The sequence below is a fragment of the Dermacentor andersoni genome, chromosome 5, assembly GCF_023375885.2.
Source record: "Dermacentor andersoni chromosome 5, qqDerAnde1_hic_scaffold, whole genome shotgun sequence".
NCBI lineage: Eukaryota > Metazoa > Arthropoda > Arachnida > Ixodida > Ixodidae > Dermacentor > Dermacentor andersoni.
In genome coordinates, this window is record NC_092818.1 from 22,408,766 (window position 1) to 22,430,657 (window position 21,892).

General features: G+C 48.2%; 1 protein-coding gene and 1 pseudogene across 1 annotated transcript in view; one reads left to right on the top strand and one right to left on the bottom strand.

The window, feature by feature from the left end:
- Window positions 1–7,455: 7,455 nt before the first annotated feature.
- Window positions 7,456–21,892, bottom strand: part of LOC126529957 (uncharacterized) — a 29,521-nt gene continuing 15,084 nt past the window's right edge. Inside the window, exons 4-5 of the mRNA XM_050177423.3 lie at window positions 8,909–9,127; window positions 7,456–8,295 (exon numbers count right to left, since the gene is read on the bottom strand). Coding sequence (XP_050033380.1) covers window positions 7,591–8,295; window positions 8,909–9,127 — 924 coding nt within the window. The 3' untranslated portion in view covers window positions 7,456–7,590. The remainder of the gene's footprint in view (window positions 8,296–8,908; window positions 9,128–21,892) is intronic.
- On the top strand, window positions 21,143–21,322 carry LOC126530159 (U2 spliceosomal RNA; annotated as a pseudogene).

Consider the following 21,892-nt stretch of genomic DNA (forward strand, 5'->3'; position numbering starts at 1 on the left):
ATTTACTGACGCAGTTGAATAAACAGGCTGAGATAAGCGAAAGCCACCTGTAGAATTTCGATAATGACTACTTCCGGAAGAAGTCGACTATCGTCCGCTATCGCTCGGCCGCGGCCGCTCACTTGGGAATGAGATTTTAGGCACCCTGCTTATAGGTGTTGTAGCCGTCTGTTCTGACCAGCTGCTGCTCGTTTTGAACACTCAACAAGCCACGATCCACGTGACACTTACGCTCAGAGCACAAGCACGCTTGCCAGCGTGCGCTCACTCCTGGCCGCTCCCGGTTAGAAACTATGACAGACTTCGCTTCGTATTGAGCTATTGATAGAGTTTCATAATGCGCAAGTTGGATGTGGCGGCTATCCGTCGGCCAAGTTGTTGAACGACGAAGCATGTCCGCTCCACGTAGTACGGCTAGACTGTTTCTTATAAGCCTGAAGGCGAACTCGAGCGTTGTCGCACACAAAGCAAACGTTGCGCATGCGCACTACACTTGCATGCAGCTTCGGCCTGGTATAGTTAGCGTAACCGCTGCCGCCGCGGGTTGCAGCGACGAGTCCACTGGCTGAGCCCACTGTGGCTCAATAAGGAGAAGGGCGTTCAGCGCGCCGTCTTAGCCACAATCGGATATATTGTGGCGTCTGCGCGAACACCTATAATTAAATCTGAACTGCACACCACGGCGACATTCAGCGCGCAGAGCATTGTGGGCACGCCCGACGTCTCATATACCGGGTGTCGCAACTAACCTGGACCAAGATATAACAAAAAAAAAATCCTAGGAGCTGTAGAGAAATCATGCCGACTACATATTAGCCGTAGTCGTGTTGATTACAGCCAGTGTGTTTTCATCACAAAGTAATAATCAATTGATTATTTTAATTAGTGAGCTTAATTATTGCTTGAATCGCGAACATATCAGAGACGAAGCTGTAGGGCACCTCAAGTAACCTCCGAAACAAGCATTCCTTTCCTGCTCAGCTTTGCCTCGTTGCTCTTTCCGAGAAAAAACAAAAGCGTGCGAAACATCCAAAATATGAGATCGATAAGCGCCCGCGCACCGCTAATCTAGCGCTGCCAAGCGAATAGCCACTGATACATGGCTTTGTTAGCGACTGCAGCTCGATAGAGGGTTTCCCGCTATGTGATCGTCGCGGTAACATGAGAACTTGCCGCTGACACATTGATAATCGCAGCGCCGCCGTAGAGCGGGAGGGGGGATTTCAAAGTCGGGAAACCGTGACGGCGTACTTGTGACTGTAAATTTGTGCACTCATCTCAAGCTCTCAAGCGCGCTTGGAACGTTTGCTCCTTTTGTTCCATGTGGCACTAGAAACAAACTTTGCGCAGGCTATGTTCATCTAATGCGTTTTGGCAGATCTGTACTGCCCGCATATGCTGTCGATTACGTAAATCATTGTTTCTTAACATGTCAGTGCGTTGATAAAAACGGGATATCTCAACGGTACCACGCCAATGACCAGCTCTTCAAGAAGACATTCATGCCCTTCACGAATGACCCCAAAGCTTAAATGATCCTGTCTCTGGGGCGGCGCACAACGACAAGAGGAAGGCAGTCGAGCTATTCCGGATGTGGCATTATGGAGGATGCCCGAGTCCGTCAACTATAGTTAGAACGTACAACACCTTTTGTGAGACTCGTAGCTTCACGAGAAAGCGACCCAGGACTGCGATGCTAGTTCAAGAAGCGCAAAAGGGTGTTTTGGCATTCTTTGCTGCTAACCCTCGCGGTAGTGTGCGCGATGCGCCAGTGCGGAGGCCGAAACCTCGAGGTCATCGATCTGGAGGATATTAAACTAGGTCATACGTACCCGTACCGTGTACACCTTCATCAAAAATTTGAAGACCGACTTTACAAAAGCAGACATGACTTTGCCAATTTTATTTGCCCGAAATGCGAAGAACGGGACTTTCTCACTCGCGTGCTTTGTACGGATCAGGCTAATTTCTCAAGAAACGCACAAGTTAATCTTCACAACACGCATTACTGGAGTGATAGGAATTCCCACTGGCTGACACAAAAACGACACCAGTACCAGAGGTTGTTCATTGTGTGGTGCGGTATTTTTGATGGCAACGTCATCGGACCCACCTCCTTTGACAACACAAATGACGCAACCACATCCTAGAGGGCGCTGTGAACGACGTCTGTTGCAACGTTCCACTTGCACACCTTCTGAACATCTGGCTTCAATACAATGGTGATCCCGCGCATAGTAGTTGTCAGTCTCGAGCGTGGCTCGACAAGCTTTTTCCTAGATACTGGATTGGCCGGCACGGACCTGTACCCTGTCCTGCAAGGTCGCCGGACATGACACCGCTGGACTTCTTCTTGTGGGGCTGCGTGAAAGTTTGTGTGTATAAAAGCGAAACTACAAGGTTTCGAGATTCCAACGTCGTTGGCCAAAGCTGCAACAGCACAAGTGTTGGAAAGAAGCAAGTACTGTATTGCTTCATACGGTGACTTGTTTCAGCACGTGCTATAAATGGCAGTGGTGAATGAGCGCTGAAAACTGGTGTGAAACGTGACTGTTTAATGCACCTTCATGATGTCACCCTGGCTTTGCAAAAAAGCTTGCCACCAAGATAGAATTAGCTAAAAAACTGCCTTGTATGGCCTTTTTCCCGGAGTTCAAGAGACAGAAAGCATAAATGTCTAATTTAATTCCACGTTTGGAGATTTGTGTGTGGGCGGATGAGACGCCTTCCGTGCTCTTGGTCCAATTTTATTGAAATAAACCCTTGAATTCCTTTCTGTTCTTCCTAGAGCTGCTTTTCTTTCTTTTTTCGTGCTCTTTTGTGTGCACTGTTTTTTTAAATAATTGGATGAATTTCTTTTGCAGCTTTGTTTCAGGATATGCGAAGGCTAAACCTATTCAAAGTGCCTCATGATCGAGCACAACATTCTTGCGTCCGCAGATGTTGACACTTATCGCAGCCTAGTTGGGTCAGGAAATGCCTCGAGCCATTCTACATGACGACGGGGTATACGATGCGGCGATAAACTAATGCAGGCGTATGTCTTTCAAATGTTGCTTGGAGGTGCTTGAGTAGCGGGGCGCGAGCGCGCACCATTGTCATATTTAGCGTATTTGGCGGGCTTTTGCTTTGAGAAAAGAAAAAACAACCAGCACACTTCAGCAAGAAATAAATGCTTTATTCGGTGTTTCTTTAAGGTGCCCTACAACTTTCTAATTGACATGTTTGCGATTGAAGCAATAATTGAAAAGTTCTGTAGCTAAAAAATAATAATTAAGCCATCGTGGTGAAAAATATGCTGGCTGCAAGTGCAGACGGCTGCCGTTACTATGCAGTTGGTACGATTTCTCTAGGGCTCCTGGTTTTCTTTTTTTTTTTTTGTCTAATCTTCGTCCAAGTCAACTAACACACCCGATATATAGAAGGTCCGTGCAGGCTGCTTGATAACGTGATGCTGCTTGGACCTAAATTTCCATTGCAAAGCCCGGCATGACAAAAGCGGTGACGTCGAAATTTGCAGGGCTTATTCGGTAGCCTCTCCATTATATTCGACGGCACTCTGACCTGGTAGCATGACGTCACGGATCGAAGTGCACCAGCCTTCTGTTATCTAGGAGGCTCTGGCACGCCCAGTTTCGCCGTAGCCTTCGCAATTCGAGGCATTTAGGAAGAAGCGGGGGCACCGCGACGAGGATATTTGATTGTAAATACCTCCGCTTCTGATGAACGCATTCAAGTACTGCTTGTTGCAAAGTATTTCTGAAATAGTGTATGTTAACATGAAATGCATTAGACGACTTCGATAAAAAGCGGTTTACGGCCCCATTAAGCGTGCAAGCATATGTATCTAGCCTCGACAGCCCACTCACTTTTCCTTCTTTCACATCTATGCCAGCTGCCCCGAGATACTGTGCAACAGCATGTCGTCAGCATTTCCCCTGGAATCGGAGAATGTGCACGCGTGGCCTAACGATGCTCTGGCAGCACTCCAAAGGAGCAGGAAGTGGCATAAGTCACACCCACACACATAACCTTGCGTGAGCTCGTTTGGTTTTCATTCACCGATGGCATTAAACAGCGCTGGAACTTCCCTGTTATATTCCTGAGCCATTCCACTCTGTGAAGGTGGTTGATCAGCTAAGCTGTTTAGCACACCACACGGAGGTGACATATAATATTGAACAGTACGAACTCTGGGTGGTCATCGTGACGAAAGGTACGGACACTCATTTATTGTCTTGATCGGTGGTCATTATATCAGTCGCAACTGCAATCACATTCTTTGATAGCGTCAAATCGATGCACGTACACTGCTGGGTGGTTGGGTGGGGCGGATTGCTGTGGCATCGCAAGGGATATGTCTGAAACACGGAATGCCTATACCATAGAGTTTCTCATTATATTACCTAGAGGGGAAATCTGGCACTGCTGCGCTGTGGTATGCATGGGAATGCTAGTATATTGTGACTTCGGATTGGCATTGTTCTCGTACAGCCAGGCAAGCACCGTTCCGTCTATCACAATGACTCATTTTATACTAAAACTGCACGTAAAGAGCTGTTTTAGCTTTATTATTACACAAAAAGATGTTATGTTCAACTACAAGAACTTGTTAGTGCATGTACAATTATATGATACGTAAAAAGTATTAACGGGCCGCTAAAGTTGGAGGACAGACGACAAGATTCGCGCTCGCTTTGAAACAGTTTATCGTCTGTTCTTGATTTACTTCCCTTCGTCATGCATTGTAGGTGAGTAAAGATGTAATTTGCGTGAATGGAAACATTTTATCAAGCTTTTACTTCAAGAACGCGTTATTTGTGTAGGCATATGCACGTTTTAGACGAAGACTCTTACAACACCAGCAAACACAAGCCTCGCAGACACACATACCGTCATTCCCATGGCGGCACGGTGCCCCTTAAGAAACTCCCATAGACGTTGGCGCCAGATTTACCTCTAGGTGTTACAGTGAGAAACTCTATAGCCTATACCGCTCCCTTTTTGGTACCGACATATCCACATTGAAATCAACGACAACAAGGGTAGTGTCATCGCAGCTAATTCCCGCAAAGTGAGTAGCCGTGATCCTTACGGGACCATGAGACATTGCATTTTCTGCTTGCTTACAGGAGTAGGAGCCATTGATGCTGACAGTTTTCGACATGCTGTCCTGTATGTTGTATGCATGATAACAAAGAATTTAAGCACTATTCGCTTCCCTTTGCTGAGTGCCTGTAGCCTCTGCCTTACGGGGCTATGAGCCATTGCATTTTTTTTGCTTGCGTGCGGGAGCATTATAGCTTACGGGGATACGAGAAATGGATGATGATAGCTTTTTTTCACGCAGAACAAAAATGCGTGGAACCCTAGCCATGTACAGCTTCGCTGTCAAAAAAGAAAAAGACAAGAATAAAGAAGGACAAAAACAAGCAGCAGACTTCTGCGACCTTGCAGTTGCAATGGTGAGAGAGACAACTTTACTCGTCAGAGTGCGAAGCTAATTCATGGCCTCCTCAGGAAGGCTAAATGACCACCAGACGATGCGTGACGGCGACTTCCTGGGCTCGCTCCACGGCTTGGACTTGCACGTCCGGGCTGGAGCTAAGCAGCACTTCCTCCCACGATGAAGATGATGGAGAGACCAGAAGATCAGGGGACCTGGGGTACGTCTCAGAGTTTTAGAGGATGCGACCGAGCGTAGCAAGCTCGCCGCACAGGTAGCAGTACGGACTTACTATGCCCGGGTAAATGTGCGAGTCTACATAGGGGGTGCCGGTATTTGTGCGTCAACTGTGACAGGTGATCTGATTCTTTAGTTTGCTGTGGGCCTAGTGTGTCCTGCAAGACGGTAATATTAGGTTTTGTTGTGATACGAGTGCAGGACTTCGTTTGAGGTCCCCGGTTTTGGCAGGCCCTCCGCTCGGCTGATGAATCCTCGAGCATGTTGGCGGGCCGCTTCGTTCCCCGAATTCCCCTCGTGAGCCGGGAACCATATCAACTCTATTGAGCGTGGTTCTTCTCTGTTGTATAGTAACTGTAGGAGATTTAGCGTGGTCTGTGTCAGTTGCACGGAAGATTTCGGTTGCCTCTAAATAAATCCCATAATTTGAACACACTCCGGTATGACTTGCTCGTTGCAAGCTTGCTGGCATATAACGCTTTCTATCGCTTGTTTGTTTCTTTATATATACTGCGATGCCAAAAAGGGACATTAGCAGGGGGCGTTGATACAATAGAGAATATTATAAGCAATTGACGGGAAGATAAAACAAATAAACATCCACTGAAACGCATAGGTAAGCAACACCAGGATGAAACAAGGAAACAGAACTACGAGTTGCACAAAGAAATCCATAGAATGATTCGCAATAATTTCCGACGCACTAACTCTCGAGATATGCGATTCAAACGATTCGAGAGATTGCTGCAAAATGACATTTCACTGCTTGTTTCACTTGCTTGACGTCCTTCGACAAAAGGAGTACTAGAAGGAGATGCGCGTTCGAAAAGGTGTTATGTCATTAAAGGTGAAAAGGTCATTAATTTTTCTTCTAAACTAAGGGGAGGAAAAGGTGAAAAGGTAATAAATTTTTCTTCTAGACTAAGCGGAGGAAAATGATAAAATTAGCAAGGTGTACCTTATTGCGGCAGTTATCTCAAAAACTTTGGCCGAGAAAATATATTTGTTTCACTCAGAGAAAGTATATTAGTGAGAAAATTAAAGTAAATGTTTGTTTTTGAACCTCCCACCGAGGGCTCAACGCCAGGTAACTGAGACGTCAGGGATTAATTCATTCATAGAAGATATCTACGCGCAGCTCGCACAAAGTGAGAGAGCATGGTACAGAAACATAGCGCTGATTCACACATGAAAGCTTTATTCTCATTATGTGTGTTAGAAACACCTGGGCAGGCAATTCATTTAAGGGAAAAAGAACACAAACCATTTGTGTAGTAAGGAGTAATTACACGCTAACTAGCCACACACCGACACGACTTGCACATTACTCCTGCAGAGTAAATACTTACGCGCTATTCCGAATTGTAGAGCACTCCCGTGTTATATATATCTTTGTTTTGTTTTTTTCGTCACAGAATAAACTGAACAGGTATCTATACCACGTTTAGCGACAGCAGGTCGTAGTTGTGGGTTGTAGATTATTAAGCACGCAAATTGACATTTTTGTGGAGTTTCACCCACACCAAGTACTGTGCGTATACTTTAGTTCTTGGAAGCTTCTTTGGTGGTTTTGTTCCAGGACACGAAACGCGATTTCAGCCTACCAGAGTGTCAAAATAATAAATGAATGAATGAATTTACTGACAGAAAATGCCTCCCTGGAACAAAATTGACGCTGGCTATATAATAAAGACCGCATCATCAAGGATCTCTATCGCGTATATTATAACGCGCATAACAGACATCATTGAATATCCTTAATTATTCACGAATTTAACAAAAATAGCTGCGTCTCTGGCGGAGAACTCAGCTTGAACAATTTTATTTCAGGCAAGACAAAAAGAAAATGACAGAAAAGAAAGCCCCAAGTCGGCGCAATCACCGCTCCTTGCATGCGGCCACGTGCGTCACCCTGGCGAGTTGGTGCCATCGTAGCGTTTTCCGCTCTCCCACAGCTGCCGCATGAAACTCGACAAGTGGCCGCCACCGTGCTGGCCGTGCTCCATGCCAGCGTCGGCAGGGCGGCTTCGCTGGGGCCGGTGAGCGGGCGGAAGTGCGCGAAGACTGCTGGCGACATCGTCCAAGTGCATGCTGAAGCTGGCAGTCGAAGGGGGATACCAGTCATCAGAGACCCTGGAGTAGAGGTGGTGTTCCAGTGAATAACCAGTGGCCAGGTCGATTGTGGCGGTCGAAGTGTGCGCTCCTGCAAGTGCAGCTGCGTTCGACGAGGCAGGTGGCGTCACCGGCAGCGGGGCAGCAGCGGCCAGCATCTCTGAGACGGTCGGCACGCTCAATCGCGTGGAAGTGGACGTTAGAGTTGGTGCCACACGAAAAGCAGAGTGAGACCGGCTCCTTGGTAAGGGAGGCTCTGACGACTGTTCCACACCGAACTCGAATGTAAGCTGCGGTTGGCGTGCAGTGCGGAGGGCGGAGCTGGGGGTCGAAAATGGCACCCTAGTTGGACCTGGTGCTCCTGCGTCGATGGCAGTGGTTTCTGGTGGCGTGGTATTTTTGAAGTGCGACCTGCAGCACGGCCCGTCCGTGTCGCGAAACAGCCTGGCCGTGGGGCCGTCATTTGGAAATAACTTGAAAGCCGATGCACAGTGTTGTACCTGCATGTATCAGTAAAACAATGTTATAAAAGTGAAAGGAGGACTCGTGCGTTTTCTTGTGCCTATGTCGTAATCAACGCAACGGTGCACGGTAATCTGACCGATGTAGCAACTGGAAACACGGCGGATAAACCTACTTCCAAGTTATCGCCTTGCCATAAGTAGAGCGTCCTCTTCCATGAGGAAGTGGGTAAACAGCATCTTTATGAGTCCTCTGCAGTCTGAACCATTCGACATGCCTTTAATACGTTACTTCTCACTTCGAGTTCGAACAGCCTTTTTAAAGCACTAAGCCTAATGTTCAGTGGCCAAAAGTCTATGGTTTCATTACATTATAGTGGCTGCGAGTATGCCAGGGTAACGGCAATAGTAATCTGTTAGTCAACAGTTTCTCGTACGATTTCTTGCTCGAACTCTCCCATTGTCTCTGTGTTGCAGAAGAGGATCTCAACGGCTATGTTTTTTCTCTCCACATGCGCTAGTAGTTATTGTGCAGCCATAAACAGATCACGGCTGGAATGTTTCCGCCATCATCTATTACGTGAAAAACTGTTCTTCTATAGGTACATCACTCGCGAGGAGATGTGATTTGACTACAACAGCGTGCGCTTGCCGGTTCTTCTTCCTGTGGCTCCAAGATGGAGAAAGGAAAATCGGCAGGTACGCCCCACGAAGAACTGCTGGCACCAGGTGCGGACAACAGCGCTCGACGCCCAGAGGGCAGCGATTCGCTGGCTCGGCTGTCGCGGCTTGTGGTAGAGTTGAGTTGTCGCCAAGGGGGCAGCCTGCTGTCCTGTGTGTACTCCCATTGGTACGTACCCCTTCCAGACGACTGATAAGCAAGGAGGAAATTGTAGAAAACACTAAAAATTAGTTTAGGCTCCGCGCTTTTACGTGCCACACACTATGCTCAAATTATGAGGCCCGCCGAAGTGGTACAATCTCGATCACCTGGAGTATCTTAGCGTGCAGCTAAAAGTACACGAGCGTCTTGATTTTTTTTTTTTTTTGCTTTTCCCACCCATCAAAACGCGGACGTCGCCGACGAGATTTCACAAAAGCACAGCAACGTAGCGCTATATCGACTAGGCTACCACGACGGGTAAAAAAAAAAAAGGTATTGAAAGCAGTGAACAAAAAACTAATTGTCCTTTTTTCTCAAGCTTCCTTTTCTTATTTTCGTTTTTAAAATTCTATAATTTTTTTGTCCAAGGAAGTATAAAAGGCTTTAGCTCAAAGCAGAGGAAATATTGTCACGTGGAGAGACGTATGAAGAACACAGTAGCAATATTGAGAAAGAAGACGCTAACTTTTATTGGGCGAACATGTGCCCACAAAAAGAGGCTACACTTAAGAACGGCGACAACGGCGAACACAGTCGGCGATCGCAAAAATCTGATCGGAGGGTCAAGCGCGCCGGCTTTTACAGATCAGTCGTCGAATGTTCCAGAGTAACCGCTGGGACCCGCGTGCCTTCCCACAAAGTTCTACACTATTCGCGTAGCGCATAGATGCAATCAGACTACACAAGGTTCGGCGACAACAGACAGCCGATAGAAGCATCAATAACATTCTAGAAACTTCCGATACGTGTAGACGCGTCCTGCGCTGAACGATAACATTGCTTAGACGTTAAAAGCGCTCACCCGCGAAAGATAACCGAGTTCACGTGTCGATTCCCGCCTCTCAAAACGCATCGTCCCGATGCTACAAAGATAACGAGAGTGAAACATAAAAAGTCATTTGTTAAACGAAGTAACAAAACAACAAAAAACAAAGCCCAAGATGACACAATAAAAAAAAAATGTCCAATGTTTAGCTATGCGATGTCCCCAAAGTTCATTAGCGCTGGTGGAACGGCTTAAGTCGAACCACATCAACTACTTCAGGTCGTGAGCGGCGCCGCTGTGATAGCGAAATGCCGTTTGGCACGACATAATAGTCGAGTGCGCCAACGCGTCGGATGATATTGTATGGTCCGAAATAGCGGCGTAATAGCTCCTCGCTCAGTACTCGTCGGAGTATAGGGGTCCAAACCCAAATACGGTCGCCGGGCTGGTACTCGACTTCTTCGGGCTTCGGGTAGGCGGGCGAACTGTCGGGCTTCTTCGGCGCGATGGAGATAGGTGGCGGCGTCAAGATTCTCTTCGTCACAGACGTACGGCTGCATGGCTTCTAGAGTAGTCGTCGCATTGCTGCCGTAAACAAGCTTGAGCGGCGTGATCTGCGTTGTTTCTTGCACCACCATGTTGTAAGAAAAGGTTACGTAGGGTAGGACCGCGTCGCACGTCTTGTGCTCGACGTCGACGTACATTGCTAGCATGTAGGCGAGGGTTTTGTTCAGGCGCTCCGTGAGACCATTCGTCAGCGGGTGGTAGGCAGTTGTCCTCCTGTGACTTGTCTGGCTGTATTGCAGAATGGCTTGGGTGAGCTCTGCTGTAAAGGCCGTTGCTTTGTCGATGATGAGGACTTTTGGGGCACCATGTCGCAGCAGGATGTCCTTGACGAAAACTTTCGCTACTTCGGCTGCGCTTCCTTTCGGTAGAGCTTTAGTTTCAGCGAAGCGGGTGAGATCGTCCGTCGCCACGACGATCCACTTATTTCCGGATGTTGACGCCGGAAATGGTCCCAACTAATCCATCCCCATCTGCTGGAATGGTTGGCAAGGAGATTTGATCGGCTATGGTAATCCTGCTGGCCTTGTCGGCGGTGTTTTGCGTCGCTGACAGTCTCTGCATGTCTTGACGTAACGGGTGACGTCGGCGGTCAGACGCGGCCAGTAATACCTTTCCCGTATCCTCGACAGCGTCCGGCAGAATCAGAGGTGCCCAGCGCTTAGATCGTCATGTAGGGCGTGCAGTACTTCTTAACGCAGCGCTAACGGAAAAACAAGTAGGTAGTTAGCGCTGACTGGTGAGAAGTTCTTCTTCACAAAGGAGGTTGTTTTGTAGCGTGAACGAAGACAATCCACGCTTAAATGCCCTAGGGACAACGTCGGTGTTCCCTTCCGAATACTCGACGAGGCTTTTTCGCTCTAGGTCTGCTCGTTGCTGTTTAGTGAAATCTTCCACGCTTATTATTCCAAGGAAGGCGTTGTCATCCTCGTCGTCCTGCGGCGGGGGATCTATGGGGGCGTGTGATAGGCAGTCGGTGTCAGTGTTTTCTTCCGCACTTGTAGATTACCGTGACGTCTTATCCTTGCAGTCTCAGGCTCCACCGTGCCAGCCGTACTGAAGGGTCCTTTAAGTTAGCTACACAACACAACGTGTGATGGTCGCCGACCACTTTGAATGGCCTGTCATATAGGTAAGGGCGGAATGAGCGGGACTGCTCACTGACTGGCGCAGGGCAGGGCCAGTGTATGGACGGTGCTGCGGCGACAGGTAGCGGACTGGTGACGGCGAACAGGACGGTCGTCGAGGGCTCCACTGAGTAGCGGCGAGGTAATCGGCGATGTCACGAATGCGTTCACCTTCCCTAGGGCGCGCTGCATTGATGGCGAAGCCTCGCAATCCCAGGTCGCGGTATGGGCAACGGTGGTACACATGGCAGGCTTCGTCACAGTGGTAGCAGAGCGGGCGGTGGTCGGGGGCGCGCCAAATGTCTGTCTTCCTCGCGTAGGTGCGGGGGGTGAAGGGTGCGCGTGGTGGCGGCGGCGGCGGACGACGGAATTGGGGCGTTACAGGGCGCTGGCGCGGTCGCGGAGGGGGACCTTGATGGCGTGCGACGGCGGCGTAGGTCATTGCTTCTGGCTGGGACTGCGGTAATTGAGGTTGCTCCTCAGGAACTCCAAGCGATCGCTGAAGCTCATCTTTCATGATGTCAGCGATCGAGGCCACTTGAGGCTGCGACGAAGGCAATACCGTGCGCTATTCTTCGCACACAATGACCCTGATGGTCTCTTGCAGATCACCGGAGCCCAGTGCTTGGATGGCGCCCTGAGGCGTGAGGACTTGGTGGTTATATTGCCTAGTGCGCATTTCTAAAATTTTCTCAATCGTCGTTGCCTCTGTCAAGAACTTGGCTACGGTCTTCGGTGGGTTTCGGATCAGTCCGGCGAAAAGTTCTTGCTTTACGCCTCGCATCAAGAAACGTACTTTTTTTCTCTTCGGACATTTCCGGGTTGGCGTGCCGGAAAAGACGGGTCATCTCTTCCGTGAAGATGGCGATGGTCTTATTGTGTAGTTGGCCTCGCGTTTCCAGCAGAACTTCGGCCCTTTCTTTATGGACAACGCTCGCGAACGTCATCAGGAAGTTACTGCGGAACAGGTCCCATGTCGTAAGGGTGGACTCCCTGTTCTCGAACCAAGTCGTCGCGGCATCTTCCAAGGAGAAGTACACATGTCGTAGCTTTTCCTCAGATGTCCAGTTGTTGAAGGTCGAGATCCTTTCGAAGGTTTCGATCCAGGTTTCCCTATCTCCGACGTAGCTCCACGGAAGGTAGGGGGCTCTCTGAGCTGTTGAAATAAGATGGGTGACACTGGAGCTGCCATTGTGGTTGCCTTGGCCACAATCTTCGTGGTCTTATGAAGTAGAAGTCCGTGCTCCGGGGGCAGCTGTTGAAGACGGCGGCTTGCTCGATAGTCCAGGGCTACGCTGGTGTTCTCTTTGCGGTCTGGGCTTGGATCACGGGTTGTCAGGGGCGTCCGGTACATGTACGAAAAGCACCCCCACCAGATGTCACGTGGAGCGACGTACGAAGAACACAGTAGCAATACTGTGAGAGACGAAACTAACTTATTGGGCGAACCTGTGCCGCCAAAAACAGGCTACACTTAAAGAACGGCGACAACGGAGAACACAGTCGGCGATCGTCAAAATCTGATCAGAGGGTCAAGCACGTCGGCTTTTATAGATCAGTCGTCGAATGTTCCAGAGTAACCGCTAAGACCCGCGTGCCTTCCACAAAGTTCTACACCATTCGCGTCACGCATACATGCAATAAGATTACACAAGGTTCGGCGACAACAGACAACAGATAGAAGCATCGATAACATTCTAGAAACTTCCGATACTTGCAGACGCGTCCTGCGCTGAGCGATAACATTTCTTAGACGTTAAAAGCGCTCACCCGTAAAAGATAAACGAGTTCACGGGTCAATATTGACAAACAATACAACTAAAACAGCCCAGGGAGCCACCGACCTTCCACGGATGATCGTTTGAAAACATAAAAAACTGGCTGGAAATGTATGGAAAAATCTATACATTTAACAACGGCAACAGCGGCGACACGCTGTGCCATTTTGATTTCTTGTTGGAAGACGCCGCCAGGACGTGGTTCGAGAATCGAGAAACCACCTTAACAATGTGCGACCTATTGTGCCGGGAGTTCCCACATACCTTCATGAACGTCGTGCGCGAAGAGCGAGTGCAAGGTCTGCTGGAAACCGGAAGGCAACTTTCCAATGAGACCATCACCATCTTCGTGGAAGGGATGGTCCATCTTTTTCGCCACGCCGAACCGTAAATGTCCGGGGAGAAAAAAGAATACGCCTCCTATTGCGGAGCCTAAGGCAAGAACTTTTGCGGGACTGTTCGACAACCCCCGAAGAGCGTAGATGACTTCTCGACAGAGACAACGACGATTGAGAAGACGCAGGAAATGTCCACCTGCCAATGCAGCCGCCAAATGGTTTCCCCGAAGAGCGAAATTCAAGCATTAGCCTCCGACGAGCTCCCAAAGAGCAGTAGAATTGTCGTAGGCGAGAACTCTGCAATTTGTTCCCTTCAGGCAGCCTCAAGTAGCATCCAGACCGGCCGTGGTTGCCCAGTGGCTATGGTGTTGGGCTGCTGAGCACGAGCTCGCGGGATCGAATCCCGGCCACGGCGGGCGCATTTCGATGGGGGTAAAATGCGAAAACACTCGTGTGCTTAGATATAGGTGCAGGGTAAAGAACACCAGGTGGTCGAAATTTCCGAGTCCTTCACTACGGCGTGCCTCATAATCACAAAGGGGTTTTGGCACGTAAAACCCCATAATTTAATTTTGAAGTAGCATCTATTGCTGACATTGTCCGAGAGGTAATTCTGCAGTCACTTGGAGTCCCCAAATAGCCGCGGATTCTTGTGGAAGCGGAGACCTACGTCGCCGCAGCATGCCATCACGCTCCCCCACCGTGCCGGCGCCAGCGCCCGCTAACGCTGCAGTTCCGTCGTCCGCCAGCTCGTCCTCCCGTCCCAAGCGCAGCTACCCAAGGAAGACAGATGTATGGCGCACTCCTCAGCACGACCACCTCTGCTACCACTGCGAACAAGCGGGCAACTGCTACCGCCGGTGCGCCAGTGCCCATACCGTGACTTGAGACTGCGAGGCTTCGCCGTCAACGTGGCCTCGTTATATCACCGACTACACTGCGACAACCCAAAGGAGACCCCGACGTCCTTCACGTTCGCCATGACTAGTACGCTCCCTGTCGCGGCAGCGCCGACTGTACGCAGGACCAGCCCTTGGCTGGTCCGTAATCCCATATCCGTAAAACTAAACGCACCAACCGATAAAGGTGCGGTTTCTTTAAGTCCAATTACCGAAAATCGTCCACCGACGACGACTTTTCGAGATGTATCTCGAAGACGCAGAAACGACAGGCCGACATCCCGACGAAGCCTCGAACCCAAGTATACGCCGTCAAAAGCAGACCTGACGACGAGACGTACCAGATAGAGAACAACGCGATGCAGCCGTGACGAGGCGCCACGACCGAATACAATGCAAGGCGACAAACCACCGACCACGACGTGCTTCTCGACGGCCACACCGTCACCGCTCTAGTAGACACAGCATCCAACTACACCATCAGTGCGCCTTTCGTTGACTAGCGGAAGAAAGCCAAGACTACTAGGGAGGGTGTGCCCTAGTACCGGACAGCTGGAGGGCACTTTGTAACGCCAACTGGAATCTGCACAGCAAGAGTTATAGGCCATAACCGCACTTACATAACAGCCTTCTTTATCCTTCAAGTGCGCTCGCGTGACATAATCCTCGGCATGGGCTTTCTGAAACAACCTGTTGCAGACATTGACCAAAAATCGAAGTCAGTCGATAACGCTGCCCACAGACCAAGCGGTTCCACCTGAGAGAAATTACAGTCAGCGTTCCTTGAGATTACATGAAAATAATGTCAGCATCCCACCTCGCTCCAGTATCGGTATTTTCGTTGGTACCGATACACCTGCAGACGTAGAAGGCCTCACCGAGGGCGACCAAGGTCGTTTATTAATGAAGCTAACGAATCTTAACATAAACAGTAGGATTATAAATGGGATAGGAAATTTTTTTGACGAACCGAAGTCAATCGGTCTACTTGAGCGGGTACTCATCTTCACTTTCGCATGTAAAATCCGGTGTACCACAGTGTTCGGTCCTGGGTCCAATATTGTTTCTGATCTATATTACCAACATAGGAAACACTTTATCTTGTACAACCAGGTTATTCGCAGACGACTATATCTTCTACAGACGAATTATTAACGCAGAAGACGATAACTCATTACAGGTAGACCTCGACAAACTCGTATTTTGGGGTTGCCAATGGCAAATGTACAACATTTCTAAAACTAAGGCCATGACGTTAACGAGAGCACGTAACCCGGAATTGAGCTACTACACGATTCAGCGAATCCTTGTTGAGGATGTGTCCACATTGAAATATTTTGGAGTTCATTTACCCTCTGACTTATCTTAGAACGAGCACGTTAATGCCATAACCAGTAAGGCATGCAAAACACTCGGCTTCATTAAACGTAACTTATACTTGGCGAACTCTGCTACTAAGTTATTAGCATACACTACGCTTGTTCGTTCAAAGCTAGACTACGCATTCATTATTTTGAATCCGTATCAAACCTACCTGATCGATCAACTCGAAGCAATACAAAATAAAGCAGCAAGATATATTACAAAGAAATACTCGCGAAACTAGAGTGTTACGGATATCAAGGAATCACTTTCATTGCCCTCTCTACAAAACCGCCGACTAATAACATTGTTATCACATTTTCACGTGCTTTATCATAGTAAATCCCTGTTACGCGAATCTTACATCAATGCAGCTCATAGTATTTTTCAGCGTTTTGATCACCCATTTAAAGTGCAACACTTTTTTGCTCGCACTAATCTGTATCGTCTTTCACCATTACTTTTGGCAATATATCATTGCAATAAAGTACCCAGGGACGTTGTATCTGCCAATAACCATGGTGATTTTGTTAACAAGTTCAAGATTTTCCTAAATGTATGATTAGTTCTGTGTTGAATGCTTACTTTATTATGATATTCTTTCTGTATATAATTATGTCACTGTATCTTACCAATGTTCTTTTTTGCACATTTGTAATTGTAACTGGCTCCCCTCTATGTAATGCCCCAATGGTCCTTTAGGGTATATGAATAAATAAATAAATAAATAAATAAATATTGCTCGACCGCGAAAGTTGCGAAGGAAAAGCGAAATTGGTGCTAACCAATTTCATCCAGGATTTCAAGCACATCCAGAAGGGCACGACGACCGCATACCTCCAGGAAATTGTAGAAACCCGCAAGGCGTTCGCCCTCTCGGATTCTGCCGCATCTAACTCAACGACCATAGTTTTCCAACCAGTCTTCGAGATAAATCCCATCCTCCCCGTGAATGCACAACAACAGTTCGAAGGTCTTCTACAATACAAAGACTGCTTTTCTACGTCATCGACGATTCGGCGAAGACCAGTTGCTAATCATCGCATAACAACCGAGCAAGCCGCTCAGTCGCTCTGCCGAAGAGCTTAAAGAGATTCGACGCAACAACATGAAGCGATAAGGTAACAAGTCGATGAAATTCTGCGCACGACATCATCCAGGCGTCTAAAAGCACGTGGGCATCTCCTGTAGTCTTGCTGAAGAAAAAGGACGGAACGCAGCCTTTCAGCGTGGAATGATTGTCGGTGGAACAAGATCAGAAAAAAGGATGTATATCCCCTGCCACGTAGTGACGACGCATTCGATCAGCTCTGCAACGCTAAGTACTTCTCGTCAATGGATTTCAAGACTGGCCACTGTGAAATAGCTGTCGACTAGACTGATAGCGAGAAGACAGCCTTCATCACGTCGGGCGGCCTCTGCGATTTCAAGGTCACGCCATTTGAACTGTGCCCAGTTCCTGCAACGTTCCAGTGTTTGTTGAACACGGTGTTAGCAGGGTTGAAGTAGGGAGCCTGTCTCGTCTACTCGAATGACGTCATCGTCTTCGCCGCGAATTCCGGCTATCACTTTAGCCGGGTAGGAACAGTAATAGAGGCCATAAAGTCATCAGGGATCACTCTGAATTCGGAAAACTACCGCTTCGCTTAGATGAGCTTCAGTTCTTGGGCCACATCAGCAAATCCGGAGTCCACACTGATCTGCAGAAAACATCTGCCATGGTAAAATTTCCATAGCCCAACGACAAGAAATTAGTGCGCGGATTGTTTGACTTCTGTGCCCGTTACAGGCGATTTGTTAGAAACTTTTCCCGCATCACCGAGCCATTCAATTTTCTTACAAATAAGACGTCAAGTTTAAGTAGGAAACGCCGCAAATGGAAGCGTTCGCAGAGCTTAAACGACGCCTGCAGTCACCACCAGTACTCGCCCATTTCGATGAAGAAGGCGACACCGAAATCCGCGCCGATGCAAGTAGCCTATTCCTCAGCGCTGTTGTAGTCCAGAGGAAAGAGATTTCAAAGGACCATTGCTTAGTCTAGCCAGTCGCTGTCGAAAACAGCAGTGATTTATTCTACGACGAAAAAAGGATGTCTTCCGATTATTTGGGCCACCCGGAAATTCCGTCCTTACCATTACGGCAGGCCTTCAAAGGTCGCAAGCGACCACCATGCCTTGTGTTAACGGGCAAATTTAAAGGACCCTTCAGGACGCCTCGTACGTTGGAGTCTCAACTCCGCGAATCTGACATCACAGCCGCCTACAAATCAGGACGCAAGCGCTCTGGCGCCGATTGCCTATCACGCAGTCCCCATTGACCCACCACCGCAAGACGACTAGGTGACGACGCCTTCTTAGAAACATCGAGCCCGGAAGGCTTCACTGAACAACAACGAGCAGACCTGGAGCCAAAACACCTCGTCGAGTATTTGGATGACAGCACTGACGTTGTCCCTATGGCATTTAGGCTAGGATTGTCTTTGTCTTCCTTGCAAAACGACGTCCATGTAAAGAACTCCCCAGACCGCGCCAACTAACTTTCCTTTGTGCACGTAGCATTCCGGCTTGAAATCCTACACGCCCTTCATTATGATCATACAGCCGGGCACCTCGGATTTTCCCCTACGCTTGCAAAGATACAAGAGAAGTGCTGCTGACCGCGCCTCAACACCGACGTCATCAGTTATGTCAAGACATTCCAGGCAGTTGCGTCACTGACACCACCAAGGCCAGGAGGATTGCTACAGCCAATACAGCCTCCGTTCCGACCGTTCTAACAAATCGGGATAAAATTATTAGGGCCACTTCCGACGTCAACTTTCGAAAATGAGTGGATCGTCGTGGCTACCGACTACCTTTATCCACTACGCTGAAGCGAAAACCCTGCCTAAAGGTTATGCGGCGGAGGTGGCGAAATTTTTCGTCTAGAATTTGCTGCTATGACATGGTGCCACGGAAATGCTCCTCACCGACCGACGAACGGCTTTTACAACGGAGCTCGCACAAGCCATTCAGTAACACAACCGGACAAGCCACAGGAGGATAACTGCTTACCACCTGAAGATGAATGGTCTTAGGCAAAGGCTAAACAAGAACCTCGCCGACATGTTTGCAATGTACGTCGAAGTGGAACACAAGACGTGGGATACCGTCCTTCCGTAAAAAGCCTTCCCTTAGAAAACGGCCGTGCAATAAACAACGCAGACCACGCCATTCAAACTGAATTACGGAAGGAACCTACGACGACTCTAGACGCCATACCGCCGCACATCACCGACGAAGAGAATCTCGACATCGCTGCGTGTTCGCTGTGTTCAGTGTGCCGAAGAAGCTCGACAGCTTGTTCGCCTGCATATCAAGAATCAGGAGAGGAGCGACAGCCGGAACTAGAACCTGTCAATACATAAAAATGAATGAGTGAATGAATGAATGAATGAATGAATGAATGAATGAATGAATGAATGAATGAATGAATGAATGAATGAATGACGCCGATACGTGGAGTACTAGACCGGCGACAGTGTTTGGGGTTGAACCCCAATACGCGGATGAGGTCTTAGAACTTTCTGCGACGCCCAACACCTACTTCGGACCCTACAATTTCTGTCAAATTGGCGCACTGGACTATCAGATCGTGCCAGACGGCATTTCGCTGTAACAGCGGCGCCACCCACGACTCGAAATAGTCCATGTTGTGCAGCTTAAGCTGTTCTACCAGCGCTCACAAACTTTAGGACTCTGCTTCTTTGTTACTTTTCCTTTTCTAAGCGTGCTTTTGTTTTTTTTGTTTTTTGCTCTCCTGTGGTGCTTGTAGCATCTGAATGGTGCTTTTTAAGTGACACGTGTATTTGGTTATCTTTCTCGGGTGACCGCTTTTTCACCGGCTAACTAAGGTTAAACTTTATCACTCGGTGTAGGATACGCCTACATACATCGGAAGTTTCTGGAATGTTACCGATGGTTCTATGCTCTGTCCGTTTTCACCGAGCTTTCTGTAATGTGAACGTGTAAGCGACGTGAATTGTGTAATACCTTCTGGAAGACATGCTGGCACTAGCGAATACTCTAGGACCTGCGATGACTGATGCATAAAAGCCGACGCGCTTGCCCCGCAGATGAGACTTGGACGGTCGCCGACTGTGCTCGCCGCTATCGTTGTTCTTTGAGCGCAGCACGCTTTTGAGGCCACAGGTTTCCCCCCCCCCCAAAAAAAAAAAAAGATATGATGAGCCCTTTCACTCTGTGAAGGACGAGCAGCGAAGCGGCGCTGTGTTTTACCTCAATCGAAGCATCGTATAATACGTTTTCTCCTTCTTCTTATTGATATTATTATTATTATTATTATTATTATTATTATTATTATTATTATTACAATACAAAACGCCCGCTGTTGGCAACGGCGTGTATAGGACGCAGGTGGCCGTTGAACCGAGCCTCGACGCGAGCGACGATATGGGTGGACCTGGCCGCAGTCAAATGGGCGCACGAAACGAATCACGCTTGTTTGCGATTCGCGTTTGGGTACACTGCCTTGTTATTAAGCTAAATGTAACTTGGAAGGGCTCGATTTTTATTCTAGGCGACAAACTTGGCGCTTTCCGTTTTCCTCCCGTAGAAGTATATGTGTTGACAGCCGACGTGAATTCCGCAAAATTCCCAGCTTCACTGTTGACGACGTAATTACGAACAGTAGATGAAACTCGGCGCAATGATACGGTGGTCTTAGTGACCAATTTATGTATAATTTATTCGGAAGACACTTTAAGAATTTTGGATTTACAGCTACTGAGCATTCGCGAGATAGTGGAGACGACAATTTTTTTGTGTCGACGCGACGCGTAGACGCACGGATAGCGACCACCGCCGGGGGGCAGCTATATACAGCTTCAATGCAGAATCATGAGCCATTCCACTCTGTGAAGGTGGATGACCAGCGAAGCTGTTTAACATACGACACAGAGCTGATATAAAATTTTGAAAATGGTCAAGGGCTTATTTTCCGCGATATTTATATATATTCGCGTGGACGACGGGACCGCCACCCCGAGGAACCGGAGCAAACTAGACACGCGTGACGTTTCAACAGGATTGCCATCACGGGAGAGCAGGAAGAAAGGAGATACGCAAGCGCTTGGAACGCCGACAAAGAGAGGGCGGTGCGAACGTAGACATGGCTAACGCGGGCCAAAGTGTAGTATCTGTTTTGATGAGCGTCATATCTGTTACGCGTTGTGTTTGGACCAGAAACATTGAACTTATTTTTGTAAGTGGGCTGAGTGCTTGAAGCCTGCTTCACCTCTAGCGTGAGCCGGCCCGGTATTGCACTATCTTATGGATCGGCACACGGTTCTTAGTCTACGGACATCGATCCGCTGGAAACAAGCCATATACAGATTTTTTTTCACTTATTTTTATTTCGGCTTTGCTGTGAAACTTAATTGCGTAATTCACAGTTCAGCGATTGCTTTCTTCAGCTCACTACAACGTGACAAAATGACGTCCGCCACATGGAGCTCAAGGGCTAGAATTGTGTTATCTGCCACAGGTGATTCTAAAAATATTTGTAGAATAAATAAAGCAAGTTTACCAGACTGTGTATTACATCGGCACAGTGAACCGTACCCACATAGCATCAGTAAACTGGTTATGCTGTAGTCGTTTCCCTAGATTCCTTCGGTATCCTAACATTTAGCGGTTTAATTTTCTTTTTTTTTTGTCAGCGTTTTAAGACATCTCTGTTCCTCTGCTTTCGACGACCTCACCCGTCAACGCTTAAGGAAGAACTGGAAAGGCTCATGACAAAAAATTATAATAATAGTAAACGAAAGAATTAAGAAAATTGTTCGGGCGCTTACTGCCTCAACGATTCGCTGTTACATGAGGGGAACATAGAATACAAACCTCAATACATCGCGAAGGC